This window comes from Notechis scutatus, chromosome 7, assembly GCF_049901735.1.
Source record: "Notechis scutatus isolate UNSWTSFEM ecotype Mainland chromosome 7, rNotScu1.2, whole genome shotgun sequence".
NCBI classification, from domain to species: Eukaryota; Metazoa; Chordata; class Lepidosauria; order Squamata; family Elapidae; genus Notechis; species Notechis scutatus.
This window is the reverse complement of record NC_142015.1, coordinates 11,189,071-11,205,673: the sequence shown is the minus strand read 5'-3', so window position 1 is coordinate 11,205,673 and position 16,603 is coordinate 11,189,071. Positions and strand designations below refer to the sequence as shown.

General features: G+C 38.9%; 1 protein-coding gene and 1 long non-coding RNA gene across 6 annotated transcripts in view; one reads left to right on the top strand and one right to left on the bottom strand.

Annotated features, from left to right (window-relative positions):
- LOC113414394 (nucleoplasmin-like) overlaps positions 1-8,838 on the bottom strand; it is a 20,427-nt gene extending 11,589 nt beyond the window's left edge. For 2 of the 5 annotated variants that reach the window (XM_087969971.1, XM_087969974.1), the window contains exon 1: positions 7,309-7,697. In XM_087969971.1, the coding sequence (XP_087826097.1) occupies positions 7,309-7,353 (45 nt within the window). In that variant the 5' untranslated portion in view covers positions 7,354-7,697. Of the gene's footprint in view, positions 1-7,308; positions 7,698-8,373 lie in introns of those variants that run through there. The other 3 variants (XM_087969972.1, XM_026671295.2, XM_087969973.1) reach the window with 3 other exon arrangements.
- On the top strand, positions 7,962-16,603 carry LOC148130028 (uncharacterized). The gene is made up of 2 exons (XR_015750352.1): positions 7,962-8,086; positions 15,388-16,603. It is a non-coding gene; the product is annotated as an uncharacterized LOC148130028 (long non-coding RNA).

Here is a 16,603-nt window from a genome sequence, read left to right as displayed (position 1 = left end):
TAATTATTTAAACTGAGATGAAATAAATAAAATAGAATTAAGAGAGTGAATGAAGAGAGAAAATATATAGAAAATATAGAATGTTAAATAAGATATGAAATAGTATATCAAGTGAGCATGAATTTGATTTATGTCTGTATAAAAAGATGTAACCCGGGGTAAGCCGCTTTCCAAAAAGAAGTTTTATGTATTTATGTTTTGTGTTTTGTTTGTCTATGTTTGAATTAATAAACGTTAGAAGAATGCTGGAAGAGAATAACGAAATTATAAATAAGACAGATGGATACAATGAATATATACAATCCAAGGCAAAAGAAATATAACTGAATAGAAGGAAGGGGAAAAATAAAGAGAAGGTGGGAAAAGATATGAAATTGAACAGATAAGATAAATATACATATTAAACTGTGCTTGTATGGAAATGTGATAATTTGGAATTATCCTGTCTTTAAATAAGATGTTTTACTTGTTTTTCAGAAAAGATGTCTTATGTTATTATATTCTACATTTTGTTTGTTTGTGTATTGTTTTTAAAAATTAATAAAATTTGTTCCAAAAAAAAAAAAAGATCACAACTGTTTACAGTTGATTAGTAGCTGCATTCAGACAAAATGCCAACCATCTCCAGTTTTAACCTGGGTTGTCTGGGAGACAAAGTTGTGCAAAACCAATCCAGTTTGTTTATTTAAGAATCAGTTTGTTACCTATTCATATTACAAATTGTCCTCAACTTATGACCATGATTGAGCCCAAAATTTATGTTGCTAACTGAGAAATTTGAGTGAATTTGCCCTGTTTTACAATTTTTCTCACCACGTTTGTTAAGTTGAATCCCTGCAGTTCTTAAATGAGTAACACTCTCATTAAGTGAACCTGGTTTCTCTATTGACTTTGCTTCTCAGGAGGTCACAAAAGGGGATCACATAATTCTGTGACACTGCAACTGTCATAAATGTGAGTAGCTGTCAAGCATCCCAATGTAAATCATGTGGCCATAGGGATGCTGCAATGGCCATAAGTATGAAAAATGGTTATGTCACTTTTTTCAGTGCCATTGTAACTTTGAACGGTCATTAAATGAACTGTTGTAAGTCAAGCACTACCTTATGCTGTGAAGCATGGTACTGAATTCACCCACTTTGTGGGTTCTTAAAACACCTCAACTGTGAATCAAAAACTAAGTACTTAGGACATGCTAAGACACACAATCACACACTGAAACAAAATTAGCACTAATCCAGCTCAACATATTGTCCATATGGATCCTCTTTTGGTCTTCCAAATTATGTGACCCTGGTGCTGTGTTGATTCAGTAATGAGCTAATCCAATAATCCAATTAAATATATTACAAGAGTATAGCCAGTGAGTAGCAATGCCAAGGGGTGTTTTAAAGTGCCTAGACATACTGTATATACTTAATATCCTAATAGACATTACCATATTTTGACATAGAAGGGGTATCATAGTTACCAGAAATAAAGTTTTCATCTTATTTTTAGTAGCACTCAGATTTCACAGCACTTTGTTTTCTAAACTGCTTTTCAAGTGAGGAGAGGAAAAAAGCCTCATTGAAGAAGACTGCAGTAAAAATGCAAAAAACCCTCTGTTCTGAATTTGCATGACAACCTACAATTAAATAAAAGTGTTTTCTTTTTCTAAATTCATGCCACACACTGAACTATGAGCTTACTGTGCAAAAAGTGGGTTTGTACAACATTCCCTAATTGGAAATGTTCAATATGGGTTCAGTATGTCATATGAACACAGATGAGGCCAAGCAAAATACTACAGAAAGTTATTTAAGGTCCAGGGTAGGAAGTACAGAAAAATAAGACACTTTTAAACATAAACAAGCATAAATTTAGGATACTAATACCATGCATACTCTCACTCTTAACATATACATCCCATGAATTGCTAAACAAATCCAAACAAACATAATCATAGTTCTTCACCAAATTGTGCACTGAATATATTCCTAATATTATCTCATAGAATAATTTCTTTGGAAGGGATTGACACATAACACAAACCAAGCTACAGCAAACATATAAACAATATTTTAGAAAACCACACCCTTAACAATATATCAGCCATAGCAAGCTACTTACAGAATTAATAGAGCATTAAAAACTTGGGCAATTTTACATAAAACTGCTTTTATGCTCCACCTTTTTTTTCTGTTCTAAGATGTGGAGCCACACCCCAGGTGTTACAAGCCGGTAGCTTTAAATTACTTCTCCATAGAGTTGTGTAACTTTACTTCCTCTTTTTTTTAACATAGACTCAATAGCATGAAGGAAACTGCTTAAAATTTGCTTGGTTTACAAGTTAATCTCTGTTTGGCAGCGTTTGGCCCTAATATTGTCAGGATGAGCCTCATTTGCTTGCTACTTCATGCAGGTTTCTATGTGCTGAGTTGCAAAGCCCTAATTTCCCAGGTGCTATTAAACTGCACTTCCCAGGAGCCTCAACCAGCATAGCTAATGGTGCAAGAGTCTGCAGTGTAGTTCAGCAGCATCTACCGTCATCAGGTGTCCTGTTCTTCTGAAGAATGTATTGATTTTGGGGGTTGGTAGTAGTGGTTAAGACATCAAGCTAGAATCTGGGAGTCTTTGAGTTTTGGGCACAAAGCCACTTGAGTGACCTTGTGCCAGCCAATTTTTTCAGCCCTAGGAAGAAGATAATGGCAAACTAGTTCTGAAAAACCTTTCAAGAAAATTATATGGAATTGTTCAGGCAGTCTCCAGAAACTGAACACAATTGAATGAAAACAAAAAAATACTAGCGACTCTCTGGTTATTAATGAATTACAATTCCCAACAACTCTCACTATAGTCCATTCTGGCTTAGGTGTTGAGAATTATAGTTCAACAGCAGCTGCAAGGTCAGGGGTGAATAAAAAAACAAATGTTCCACCACTCTTCACGTTCTTGGGTTTGCAGAGGGAGAGCACAAAAACTTTTTTTCTGGTTACTATGATACCCCTTCTATGTCAAAATATGGTAATGGCATATTGGTTGTTAGAATATTAAGTATATGTCTAGGCACTTTCTTCCAGTAACATGAATGACAACTCAGTCCGGCAGGGGGCAGCAAGAGACAACTTGTAATTGTGTCTTCAAGCTAGAACAACTTTTCCAATTAAAGTAAACGAAATAAAGCAAATCGTTTTTATGCTTGGGAGAAAACTAAAAGAAACTAATTCCGATCTTACAAATGAGGCTGAAATAGAAAACTGTGCTCCAATTCCAGAATTTAATGCTGACAACAAATTAAATAAATTGTTTTGTCAGATGTGGGCAACCAACTAAAGCTTTGAGTGTCAGTAGCTTGTCAGATTCCATCAGCACTTAAGGAAAGTGTATAACCATTTGAAAAGTGGCATGCCATGGATAGTCCATGTTGTTACATTGTCCATTTTGTCCATGATGCTACAAGAAGTCTTTGCCCAAATACATTTGTTTTTTTAAGTGCTGCGGGATTTTTGTTTTGTTATTAAGGTGGCAAACATCTGAAGATGCAGCCCTATACATTTGTCTATGGAAATTCTCAGTCATCCAGGTCATGGTTGTCTCAAAGGTGTTTTTTCAAAAGGCAACTGGGTTTTTTTGGTTTTTCCTTGAAAATGTTTCCCTTCTCATCCCTTCAGTCCACCCAGCCTTCAGTGCCTCCTTTTAAAACAAAGACAAAACAGGTGGGGGGAAAATGACCCATTCTGTCCACTATTAGAGACTGCTACAGTCCTCAGTTTGTTGCCCACCCTAGTTCCATGTAAGTAAAAGTGAAGGAGCTGGAATATAGCTGGTAGTTCTCAATTTGAACTGTTTATCTCTACAACTTTCATAAACATAATGATATCTTAGCTATTTTGGTCTTAATTTACAGTAGCTTTCTCTAATTAAATGCCTTCTGGACATTTTGGACTATAACTTCTAACATTCCATGTTGGTTAGAGATAGAGTCATGGTGGATAAATAACCAGGATGATTTGCAAGGCTGCACCTGCTTTTTTTGTAAAAAATATGGCTTAATCCATAACATGGTTTATTTGGTTTTGGCTTGGTGTTTTATCTGAGACCAATAATTGTGCTTCATAACCAAATGTTTATGCCCAAGTATGTTGTGTGAACTCAGCCATAATAATGTAAAAGTTGTACAAGTTTTGTGCAATGAATAAAACAAGTCAACATCTGAATTTTATATCTGCTAAGACCTCATTAACCACAGTTTGCTGGGTTTAAACAACCAAGGCAACTTCATACCATCTAAATAATGGCTTATCATAAATCAAGAGTTTCAACCTACTTCTGACATTCTATTTGTTTGACATCACTGAAACTTGGTTGAGACCATTGTCTTCAGCAGGCAAAATATTACCAATGAACCAGCCAGAAGACAATAAAATGATGGAATTTCACCCATTGGATCATCATGATGGCCACTTATTAAATCAGGGAGGGGACAACAATGGGGGCTACCTAAGATATACACAGAATATCCTGGGTAATTGTTTCCCAGATGTATAAATATATGAACATTTAAAAATGGAGAAGGAAGGAAATGGGGAAAAGGATGTGAAGCTCTACTTTAGCTGGCTTCAAAGTTCTGGCTTTTGCAGTGGATCATCCATACAGGAAACAGAGCTGGTCTGGAGGATTAGTGACCTCTTCACTGTCCCTGGACTAGCGGTCAAAACAAATGGCTCAGATTGAATCGTCATGGATTCAGGTAAGCATTTACAGCCATACAGCTAGTCCTCAACTTACAACTACATCTGAACCCAAAAATTATGTTGCTAAGTGAGAAATTTGTTAAATGCCCCATTTTACGACTTATTTTGCCACATTTCTTAATTAGTAACACATTTGTTAAGTGAATCTGTTTTTTTCATTGACTTTACTTGTCAGAAGATCGCAAAAGGAGATCCCATGACCCCAAGGCACTGCAACTGTCATAAATGTGAGTCAGTTGTCAAGCATCTGAATGTAAATCACGTGACCACAAGGCTGCTGCAATGGTCATGTGTGAAAAATGGTCCTAAATAACTTTTTTCAGGGATGTAACTTTGAACATTCACTAAATGAAAATGGTATAAGTCAAGGACTACCTGTGTTTCAGTGGCATTCATTGTAACTCATTTCTGGACTTCCTGTTAGAAATGCAGGTTATATCTGAGGGCGGTGCTTTACTTTACTTTGCAACAAGATGGCTGCCTATTATCCTTTAAAAATTAACAGTTCTGAACGATAAAGTAAAAGTAGGTAATGTCATATTGGAGATCCAGTGTCAATTCCAACCTAGTGTTGATTCCAACCTAGCGTTGATTCCAACTGGTGGCACACCCCCAGTGTCTGAGATTTTCTCCTCTATTATTACCCAATCATTAAGTGGACTTGGCAAATATTGTATTTGGCATCTTCTGCACATTTTTTTTGAACATGTGTGTGCAAACTACTCTTTAAAGGAGAATATTTGTAGCTCAAGGTTCAAACGAGCACACAAAGGACCTTTCAAGAGCTACTTTCAATGAAGAAGGATTGTTGGTCGGCCAGTCTGTTGAACAACAGGCAGGCTAATGTTCCAATGGCATGAACCTTGTGGGGATCTAAATCCAACTACTAATGATGAGAGACCAATTAAAAAAAAAATCAAGATGCACTACACGTGTTAAATTTCTGCCAGACATATGGGTACTGAAGACAGCAGTGCTCTGCTAGTAAAAAAAAAGGGGCAATAAAATTCCTTCTCTATTTTCTTCCCATGGTGAATCAGCAATCTGGGATATTCTTTTGTGCATGTGTTTGATCTCAGGAGGGAAGGAACTCTTATTAAAAAAAAAAAAACAACCAACTGAACAAAGGGAGATTCAACTTGGAAATAAGAAGACAGTGAGAGCAATCAACCGAGGGAACTGATGTTGCTTTGGAAGTTGTGGGAGCTTCATCTCTTGAGACTTTCAAGAAGAGATTGGACTGCCATTTGTCAGAAATGGTGTAGGGTCTCCTGCTTGGACAGGGGGGTTGGACTAGATGATCTACAAGGTCCCTTCCAACTCTGTTAATCTGAATCTTAAGGAGAGAGAGGCTTCTGGATTCTTGCTAAACCATATCAAAGGCAATCTTGGAAAAAAATCCCCTTCTTTATCACCACCATGATGGAAAAAGAAGGAGACTGTAGCCTCTGGTTTCAGATTTCATCATCCAGGTTAAATCTCTCGCATCTTCAGGAAGGAGTACAATCTACATTGAACCCTGGAATAATGCTACTCACTTGAATTAAGTCTCCCATCATACTGTGATATTACCGTGATATTGACCATGTTAACTAGAACCAGCGATTGAACAAATGGCTCCTCATCTCTGCCTCATTTATATTCCTCCTCTCACAGAGATGCAACTGTTTTCAAGAATGTCCTCAACCATTTTTTACCTTCTTAAATCCTGTAGCTAGTTTGAGGATGTTTGTGGAGATTCTCAATCACCCAAGTCATATTTGTCCCAAAGGTGCTTTTTCCAAAAGACAATTCGACTTTAATTTCTTTCCTTTGGAAACGTTTGCTTTTCATCAGAACTGAAGAAGCTTCTTGGATGAGAAGCAAAATATTTTTAAAGAAAAAAAAACCCTAAGGAATTCCAGTTGCCTTTTGGAAAAAGTTCCTTTCAGATTGTTTGAGGATGCCAGTTCTATTTTGCTGTGCTTTGTTCCAGAGATATATTAAAGTGTGCACATTTTGAAATACCCGAATCAATTTCATACTTGTCAAGCATCTAATCATGTAGTGATTTACTGTTGACTACTAACAAAGGGCTTATACATTTCAGTGACAGATCCATCTTAAAACCTGGCAGGAACTCTGAATGCTCAGAACTGCATAGTAACTAGCACAGGATTGGCATAATATAAACAGTAAGCACTGAAAATTGAGGAAATTCAAAATAATACTTCTGTCCCTCCTACATCAACAGATTCACCTCTGGGATATCTATCTTGTTCAATTCTTCTAAAGGGAGTGCAATAGATCCCAACTAGAAATATGAAAAAGAGCTGAAGTGGGACTAACACTTGCTGCTTTTTTTTTCCTCTTTGGAAGAGCCAAAGAAGTTAAGAAAAATGTGAAATCAGTGAGTATTATCTGAGAAACCAAACAGGCTGAGCCAAAAATTAGGAAGTGAGGCCACCACAGCAGAGATCTGGTTGCTTGCCCTGAAATGAAAGGAGAAATAACGAAATAATTTATACGTAGGGTGGGAAGAATTTGTCATTGACTAGCAATTTTATCAAGGGCTGAAGGGCCAAAAACTCACCAATTTAGTCTCCCAGAGACAAACAATCCCAAGCTTAGGTTTCATGAAGGTAAACACGCAGACAGGTCAGGAATCAATCAGAAAGTGTGCAAAACTGGTTCTTCTGAGCTTCTTAGTAGACAACGGAAACAAAGTGGAGACTTGTTTTCTCCCTTTCACAAGCGAGTGAATCCAGCCAAAAACAGCAATTGAAGAAGCGACTCACACTTGACTTCAACTTATTCTGGCTAAATGTTGACATACCTTTGGAGACATAGAATCGGGGAGCCAACAAAGGAAGGAGAAATCCAGCCTCCAAAGGCGCCATGCCAAAGAAGCACAAGTCAACAGAAGCCTCCGCCACAAAGTGGGGAAGCATACTGTGCTGTTCTAACACAAGAGAAGGCTATTTCTTAAAACAGGACACCTAGGCGAATCCAATAAGTGGAATCTGAGCCTTTTGTTTATTAACCCTCTTTGCCTAGTGAAGGCATTCATTAAGGACCAAATAAAGACTAAATATCCAGGAAGGGCCTATCTATTCAAAAATCTGCACCTGAAGCTACAAAAGGAAAAAAGAAGAACAGTTAATCCAGACTCAATCTCTCCCCAGCCTTTATTTGCTTATTCGCATTTGTATTCCGTTGTTCAGTTAAACATTAAGATTAATGTAAGCCAGTTTGAGTAGCGGTTAAGTCATCAGCCTAGAAACCAGGAGACTGAGTTTGAGTTCTGCCTTAGACATGAAGCCAGCTGGGGGACCTTGGACCAGGACTTTTCTCTCAGCTGTAGGAAGAAGGTAACTGCTTCTAAAATCTTTTCTAGGAAACTGCAGGGACTAGTCCAGGCAGCTCTAGGAGTCAACACTGATTTGGAGGCACTCATACATGCACACAGGCACACATTTGAACTAAAACTGAAAAGCAAAATAAAAAGTGAAATGCAAAACATTCAACATATCATAAAGAAGTCTAAAAACTCCTTAGGGTAGCAGCTGCAGCAGTTGCAGCAGCAATTAAAAACTGGTTACAGAGGAGAGCCTTGGCTATTTTCAGAAAAATTTAAAAAAAAAAACCGTCTACTCACTAGATAGTCAGAAGTGGAAGGAAGTAGATAGAGACGAATGAGTGAAAGAGACAGATGTGAATCCTCTGCTGCTTTTTTCAATCCAGTACAGAAAGGAGGCCGTGAGATGAAGAGACTGGACTCTCCAGAATGCTATGAATAAATAATGCTTTTGGTTTTAGGAGGACAGCAGCAGAACCTGACTTTTTAAGGAAACTTTGGGAAGGCATCTGTTGTATATTGGGAGCCTCAGTTCTGTGTTATGTTTGCATATGCGTTTGCCTCTGGCTAGTCTGTCTGTCTGTCTGTCCTATCTATCTATCTATCTATCTATCTATCTATCTATCTATCTATCTATCTATCTATCTATCTATCATCTATCTATCTATCTATCTATCTATCTATCTAGTCTCTATCACCTCTTTACCATCTCTTTGTTCCTGTTAAAAGAAAGGGATATAAACTGACCAAAGTCCCCCTGGAAAGGAGTGGCATATAAAGTCTAATAAATAAATTTAGGAAGAAGCAAATTTATTTCTCTTCTGCCAATTCCTAATAAGCTAGGGAGACAATCAGAGGAGTAACTTTTCTGTGCTTGTTAAGAAATCTAATTTAATCCTTTCTCTCCTGCATGTTTTCTAGTTGGAAAGGCTCCTCCTTGGCTCCCTTCCCACCGCTAAAGAAAAAGAACTTATGGGATACTTTGTCTGAGCAGGGGCATGCAATTGGAGAGGAGAGAACTTTTTGTGGAACAAATGCTAGAAAGGGAAATAATTAAGCAATCCTCTTTACTTTCCCCTCTCCTCAGGTTATTTTTCCATTTGGGAGGGTGATTTGCCAGACATGAGTGTTGGGACCTAGTAAATCAATTAGTAAAATTCCTAAGAGAAGGAACATTCTGAAGGATTGCCTTTGGAAAGACGAATAATGGCAAAGCCAGGTAATTCCTCTTGGAAAGGCATTTAATGATTCTGGGTCTATGTGAGAGAAGCTTTGGCTTTTTGAAGAAATTTATTTAGCTTAGGTGCGTCATCAGATCATGACACATTTTAGGGTATCCTATAAAGGAATGCTTATGCATATGTAGACCAACCCTGATGCCATTTTGTGTGGGTGGCACTCCCTGGATTGTGCATGGTCCAGGGGTAGGCTGCTACCGGTTTGCACTGATTCAGGTGAACCGGTTGTTAATTTTATGGCTAGTTCAGTGAACCAGCAAATCCCACCCTGGCTGGCCCCACCCACCCACCCTGCCCTGCCCCTGCCAGGAGTCTGTTTTTGATTGCAGGTAAGTGTAGGGTCTGTGCGGAGACTCGGGGAGGGTAAAAATGGGTCTCCTGGAAGTTCCAGAAGGCCAGAAACAGACCTGTTTCCAGTCTCCAGAGAGCCTCCGGAGCCTGGGGAGAGCAAAAACAGGCTCCCCGCAGCCCGTTTTTGCTCCCAGGCCAGGGTGGTGCAGGAGGTCAGCCAGGCCACGCCCACATGGCCACACCCACCCAGCAACCTGGCAGAATACTGGTTGCTAATTTTTTTGAAGTCCACTCCTGGCATGGTCAACCATCCACTCTGGAAGGAAACATCTTTCTCAGCTGCTTTAATGGAAGTAGGATCCTCAGTGAACAAAATTGTCATTTTTTTCCCTACTAGATACCTATCAGAAAGGACAGCTTGGAGAGATCCCTCTTGCCCTTGGAAAAACAAGTAGATTGGATGCTCCTCTTGCTTCTAATCATCTGAGAGTGTCTCCCAAAAACTGAGCAGATGTATTATCCATTCATTCTTAAGGTGACACATCATATTGGTGGGAAGAAAACCCCATCTCTATCCTGTTGCTGTGCAATGGGAAGCAGCAATAATCTTGAGGAACAGGGAGAAGATCTACATCCAGGACCATAATCAGAGAAAAGAAATGTGAATCCAAAGAAAAAAATGTAACTTGCGAAAGAATCTCAATCTTGACCCTCCTTACTTTAGTGAAAAATAAAGGAAGAGCAGAGCATAGTTAGATCCACAAATTTCTGTTCCTGTAATCTTGTAATAAAAGTTGTTTTAGCAGTCAACTTTGGGTTTCTATTCTAAGGATTGTCATTCTGTGACATCTGTTCTGAGTCACTTTTGAATAGTGCACCACTTACTGTGTGGGTTTCCCACTCGGGCTTTCCAGTTGTCTCCTGTCAATTGTCACCAGCCCAGAAGATCCAAGGCAGCAGAAATGGGTGACCCTCATTTTCACCTTCTTCCTGACTCCTTTGTCTTCATTACTTGGGCATTTCCCAAGTTAAAATAATGTAACAGAAGGGAAGAACCAGGCCAGGTGGAAAGGGGGCAGATCCGGTCATGACTGAAACTACCAGTAGCTTGGAACTGTGGATCATGTCGGACGAGCAAACTGAAACTGATGAGTTCTTGGGCAAAGAAATTCTTACAAGTAGTCCTTGTTTAGTGACTGCCTTCTACTTTTGCAGTTGTGACAATGATGAAAAAGTAACTTTGTGACCAATCCTCACATTTATGATCTTAACAGGTCCATAAAGCAGAAGAAAGCTGAAGTAAGTTCATGACCACTGTTGTGGCTTCTGCTTCTTTAATGACCAAATTGTCAGTTCCAATGGTGGTCATTGAATGAGGACTATCTGTCCTTCAAGAAGTGGTGGATTGAAATTGACAAGAGGGAAAGCAGGTCTGTAGTGTGAAAAGGTGTGAGCCAACTCCTCCCTCCTTCACAGATAAAAGAGGGAAGGTGTGTTGTCTTCTCCCTGCTTACTGGAAGCCTATGGGGAAGTGGGTGTCAAAAGCAGAAATGATAGAAAGAAAAATTGAGTATGGAAGGAAATAAAATGTAGCATTGCTGAGAAAAGCTGGCCAATGAGCAGAGAAGCAGGTCCATCTAGCTAGCCTAACATTCCCCAAGAACATCACACTTGTTAGGATCCCCTTACTTTATCTTCAAACTAAAGTGCAATAAAGCAGAACAGATGTTAAATATTGACCAAGTCCATCCAGGATGCTGGAATAAGGGGAAGATTCTACTTTAAGGTCAGGAGAGCCAACCACATCTTAATTATTCATGAGCTAGGGTGAAGGCAAGAGTGCTGGCATGGGGACAAGATGTCACAGGAAAAGTGTGCTGGGGTCAAATGTAAGTAGACCCCAAGCTCAGTGTCGAGCTCGGAAAGTACTTAAGCAGCACAGGAAGCTCCCAGCACTGATCATTACCTGATACTTGCTGGAAGGAACGAACGCAATAAAAAGAACTACATTGACCCAGATACCTGGTCTGTATTGGTTTCCTTTTTTCATGTAACTTACCAGACATGCTCAGGGGGTTTGAGACTGTGTATCCTTTTCTAAAAGCCTTGCACTTGTGGTCCAAGTCAGCTGCAGATCTCTCAAACTCCCTACTCCTTGTACAGGCTCTAAGTCCTCCTCTTTTCCTGCAAGGCATCGATGGTTATTAATCAGTCACCGCTGACTGTGTCCTAGGTGGACATCTGCACATCTCCACTTCCATGTCCTGCTCTCTTCTATTTCCAATTGGCCAGCAAAGCTTCAGATCATGCTGATTCTTTCCTGAACTGACCACAAGTAGGATTTATCACCTTGTGAAGGAAGCTGTGGCTCTCTAAATTAGGTCAAATCTTGATTCGTAGCAGCTCCAGTCAGCATGGCCAATGATGATGGATGCTGAGCGTTGTTCAAGAACATTTGAAAGGTCAAAGTAGCCCCATCCCCGTCTCTATGTGCGTAATAAGACTCTCCCATAGATGCCAACTATGCATTGGCTAGAAACGAGATGGGTGGGCTAAAAAGGACAACAGCAAATGAAGGGCAAAGCTTTCCACGTATATTTCAGAAAGCTGCTTCCTGGGAGTGGTCCTCATGCATTCCAAGGACCGGAACTATGGCTTTAGTAGAGCCACTACTGGCTGACACTTAAGGAGATATTCAGGTCTCAGATGGTTTAAAAACCTTTAAACTGTCTGGAACTGGAACACCTCCTTCAAGATGGATGAGGATGGAATTGCACGCTCCCCTGAAATGGATCCAAACACCAATGGACTCCATATGAGACCTGTGCTTGTTGAAACACTTGACTCCTGAGGTCATCCAAACCTAGAAGTCAGCATTTTCTGCCAGTGGAAGATTCAGAACTGTTGCTTAAAGTCAGCACTATTCAGACAATAGAAAAAGCCACAAGCAATAAATGAGGTTCTTTTTCTATCCTAAATAGGGCAGGAAGAACCTTGCACAGACCATTTAGAAAGGAGGTGGGGGAAAACTGAATTGTATAAAAGGGACCAGGTGAACTTCAGGCCAAAGTGACGCTATTCTTCCAAATTCCAAATATGGCAGCTGGATCTTGGGAGCATAAGCAAGATTACCAGGATAAACTTTAGAGATAACATTCTTGGTGTAAGCATGGAGACAGAAAGCTGTCTTGATATTTTCAGCGTACATGCTGCTTCTGTGTTTTACAGAAAGATTGAGATGTTTTTGTGGGGAAGAAATTGTTTGTGTATTCCAACACTCTCATGGAGTAACCAAACACCATACTAAGAATGTAAGCTTACAGTGGCATTCAAATTTGTCAAACTCCAGCTTTTTTAAAAAATACATTTTTTTTTCACTCTGCCTGGCTTTTTTACAGTTGTTCCATTTTTGCTTCTCCATCCCCATCTAAGGATGTTATCAGCTGGATTTCTTGGAGGGAAATAAGAGAAGGATTAGCTCCAGTTTTGTTTGATGTGCATGGTTAAAGTGGCAACTGGAATAATTCATTCTGATTATTCATCTTTTTCATGGAAGCTAGGAAAATCTATTATTTAAGGCATATGTTCAAAGTAGATTAAAAAGAGGCAGTGGCTGAATTAAAGATAAGATGTTTTAATGAGCAGATTCATTAAACCAGCAGCATCTTTTTTTTCAGTTCCGCAGAAGCCTGGAAAAAAAGGGTGCTTGCTTTAACAATTAGCAAGGAAGCAACATCTCCCTACAAAGTCTTATCATTTTCTTCTACACCATTTTCAAAGTGTACACAACTCTCCTCTTTGGACTTGCGAGATACTTTTGCTCATTTGTAAAAGATAAATTTGAGTGAAAGAATTCTGAGATGAGCCCAATAGTTTTTTTGGTGGGAGGCGCCTTCCAAACCAGATGACAAAATGTGCATTATGGCAATCCAAAACTCTTAATAGCTAATTTAACTGGAGAAGCAATAGGATAATGCAATCACAATGTCTAATCTAACTTTGCAGTCCCAAAGATATATTGCAACCCAAGCTCAATGTTAAGCAGTTTTCCATCTGCATTTAGCAGATTAAAGAAGTCTAACCTAGAAGCTACAGAATATTGAGGTCAAGCTTAACTCCTTCAGTTCTCAGGGATCAGCCGAGAATTTTTGGTACCAAAATATACCCAAGAACTTAACTTGGCATGTTTTGCAAATAAAGATACTAGCTTGTTTATCTCACTAAAACACACCCAGAATTGCTAGTTTTACCCTTTAGTTTGTGAGGATTTTCTGCCTGACATGCTTTTCTTCAGTTTGATCTTGACCATCATCTAATCCACATTTTCCTATCTTTCTTTTTTTTTATGTTTCTCTTCCTCCTATACATTTGTTGTTGTTGTTGTTGCTGTTGCTTGAGTTTTGTTACATCTGGTTTCTCTTTGGTGGTAATTCTTTTTGGCAGAACTGATCGTGGTTGACTTCATGATCTTCTCCAACCTCTTCTTCCAATCCCTTTCTCCCAATCTTTTTCTTCAGGGAGGGGAAAAAATGAGATAACTGAAAAGTATCTCAGCCCCCAGTAGGAAATGTTTGATGATGTGTATCATGGGGTTCACATATATATGTCACATATATCTCATAAGAACAGGGGACAAACTTTGCATACCTGCCATTCAGTGCTGGGCATTTGCAGATAATGCCCTTTAAGTTGCTTTGGAATGCTATTTTCAACTACAATAGACCAGACATTTATAGGGGCTAATATTATAATATGGTGTCTGGACCAAACAATGTACTGTATAATAGGGTATTTGTCTTAAAAGATATGTGTTAGCACATTTGCTAAAGGTGCAGCAGGTGATTTTGAATCTAAAGAAAATACTTTGAGAATTAGTAGAGAATTTATGTTGCCTGCCCAAATTCTCAATTCAGTACCTGCCCTTCAGTCTGAACCCTCAAGAAATCTTTCAATGAAGTGATACACAATATGTATGTAAGATTGGCCTAGATGGATAGACCTGGAAGAAAACAACACTTTGTAGATAGAATTCACACACCATGCTATGTGAGTTTTGGGATGAATCATTGTGGGATGAAATAAAGTGCTACACATAACTAATCTTACTGCAATTATAGTTTTAATAAAAACTTGAACTGGGGAAATGGATAATTTTTAATAAAATCCACCATCAACCTCAAATAGAGCAGAGATGTACATTTAAGAAGGAAATGCAAAACTGATACAATTTGTGCACACTTGAATTCCCTTTATAAACATCCTTGCTGGAAATATAGAAAACACCTGAAAGGGCAAATTTTGCTTAGTGAGGAAGACAGAGGATGAAGGGTTGTCAGAAAGCTGCCTTCAGATGCAGAATATGGAGCAGATTTATACTGCATTAGGTCAGGCAGATCACTCCTGGCTGGGGATGATGGGATTCTGTAGCTGAAGAAGATATGAAGAACATTTATCCCAGATCACTCCTCCATCTAGCCCATCTGCTCTACTTTTTTGGATTTTACTTTGAGTCTCTAAGTAGGAGAAGCCAAGGAAGAAAAACATAGATGCTTCTGCAGACAAAAAGGCTCTACCATCCTTTGTTAAGATCACATGAAGCTTTTAGCTTTAGTTTAGCATGTCTGAATTCATCCCACAACAAATCATGGCTTTTAAGGCAAACCATGATTCAGTAAACCATAATTTAACATAATGTGCAAATCTAGTCAATACGGGCAGTGTAAATTCTTATTATGCAAACCATTGCTTTTAAAAAAGGCTCATTTGAAAATCCATTTTATCCTAGGTATTGTTTTAGCTAACTGAATGCCTCCAGGAATTAGTTTGAAATGTTATGTATTTGACTTCTGAATCATCTAATTAAGAATTAGGCTGCCTCTTGACTTCCGGTTGGGTTCTTTGGCGACACAAATCTGCATCGTGCCCGCTCTCCCTGCCCCCCCGCTGGGCCCCGCGCTGGTTTCGGGGCTAAGCCACCCCGTAGAGGTGGTGAAGAGGGGGGAGACCGCCAGCAGGGTCAAGGAGAGCCGCATCTCTCAGCTGGCCATTACTCTCTTTCCCGAAGGTGGTTGCAGAGGTGGTCAGAAATGGCCACCACAAAGAAGAACTCGACCGGAAAAGAATGTGCAGGAGGAAGATAAGAAGTGAAAGTTTTGGCTGACCGGGTTAAATTGTAAAAGCAACAACTAAGGTACCCTGGAATTTAAACTTACAAAAAATAACATCGCTCCCAAAGAAGAGTCGGAAGCAGAGAAGGAAAGTGAAAAGGGAAAGGTTTGGCTTTTTTTTTTTGCTTCTCTCTCCTTCCCTATACCGACAACTAAGAGACTTAAATAAGAAATTGGAAAAATCCGCTTTGACATCAATAGGCAATTAAGCTGAAAATAAAACAAAATGCCAAAGGCATAATAAAGATTTCTGGACATTAAAAATTTTTCTTTTTCATAAGCAGGAAGGGAGAGAAAAAGAATAAGGGCAGGATCTGGAAAGAGGGAGGAGACTGCCTGGAATTAAAAAGAATCTACAGTAAAACTTCAACAAGACTTCTAAAAGATACATTTTAACTGAAACTTTGTAACTAAACAGTAACCCCAGGAAGAGAAAGTGAAAAAAAAGAGCAAAAAGAAACAGCTTGCGTGTATTTGGATTATTTGGTGATCTTTGGATTATTGGTTATTACATTTGAATTACTAAAATCAATTGGGTGGTTGTTTAAAAAGTTATACAATGGCATCACTTCTGGATGAATTGAAAATGGAACTTAAAAAGTACAAAGAAGATGCACAAGAAGGGAAGGGTTCTTTTGGCTTCATTTTTCAATTCTTAGAAATGGAGATTTGGAACTATGAGAAACAACAAGAAACATCTGCAAAACAAGAAGACTGGGACAAAGAAGAAGCCATCTTTAATAAACAAGTAATTTTATGTGGGGAAGAAAAAGGAAAGGGGGAAAAGAGAATGGAGAATTTAAGACTTAAAAAAACAACCAAAGAAAAGAAAAA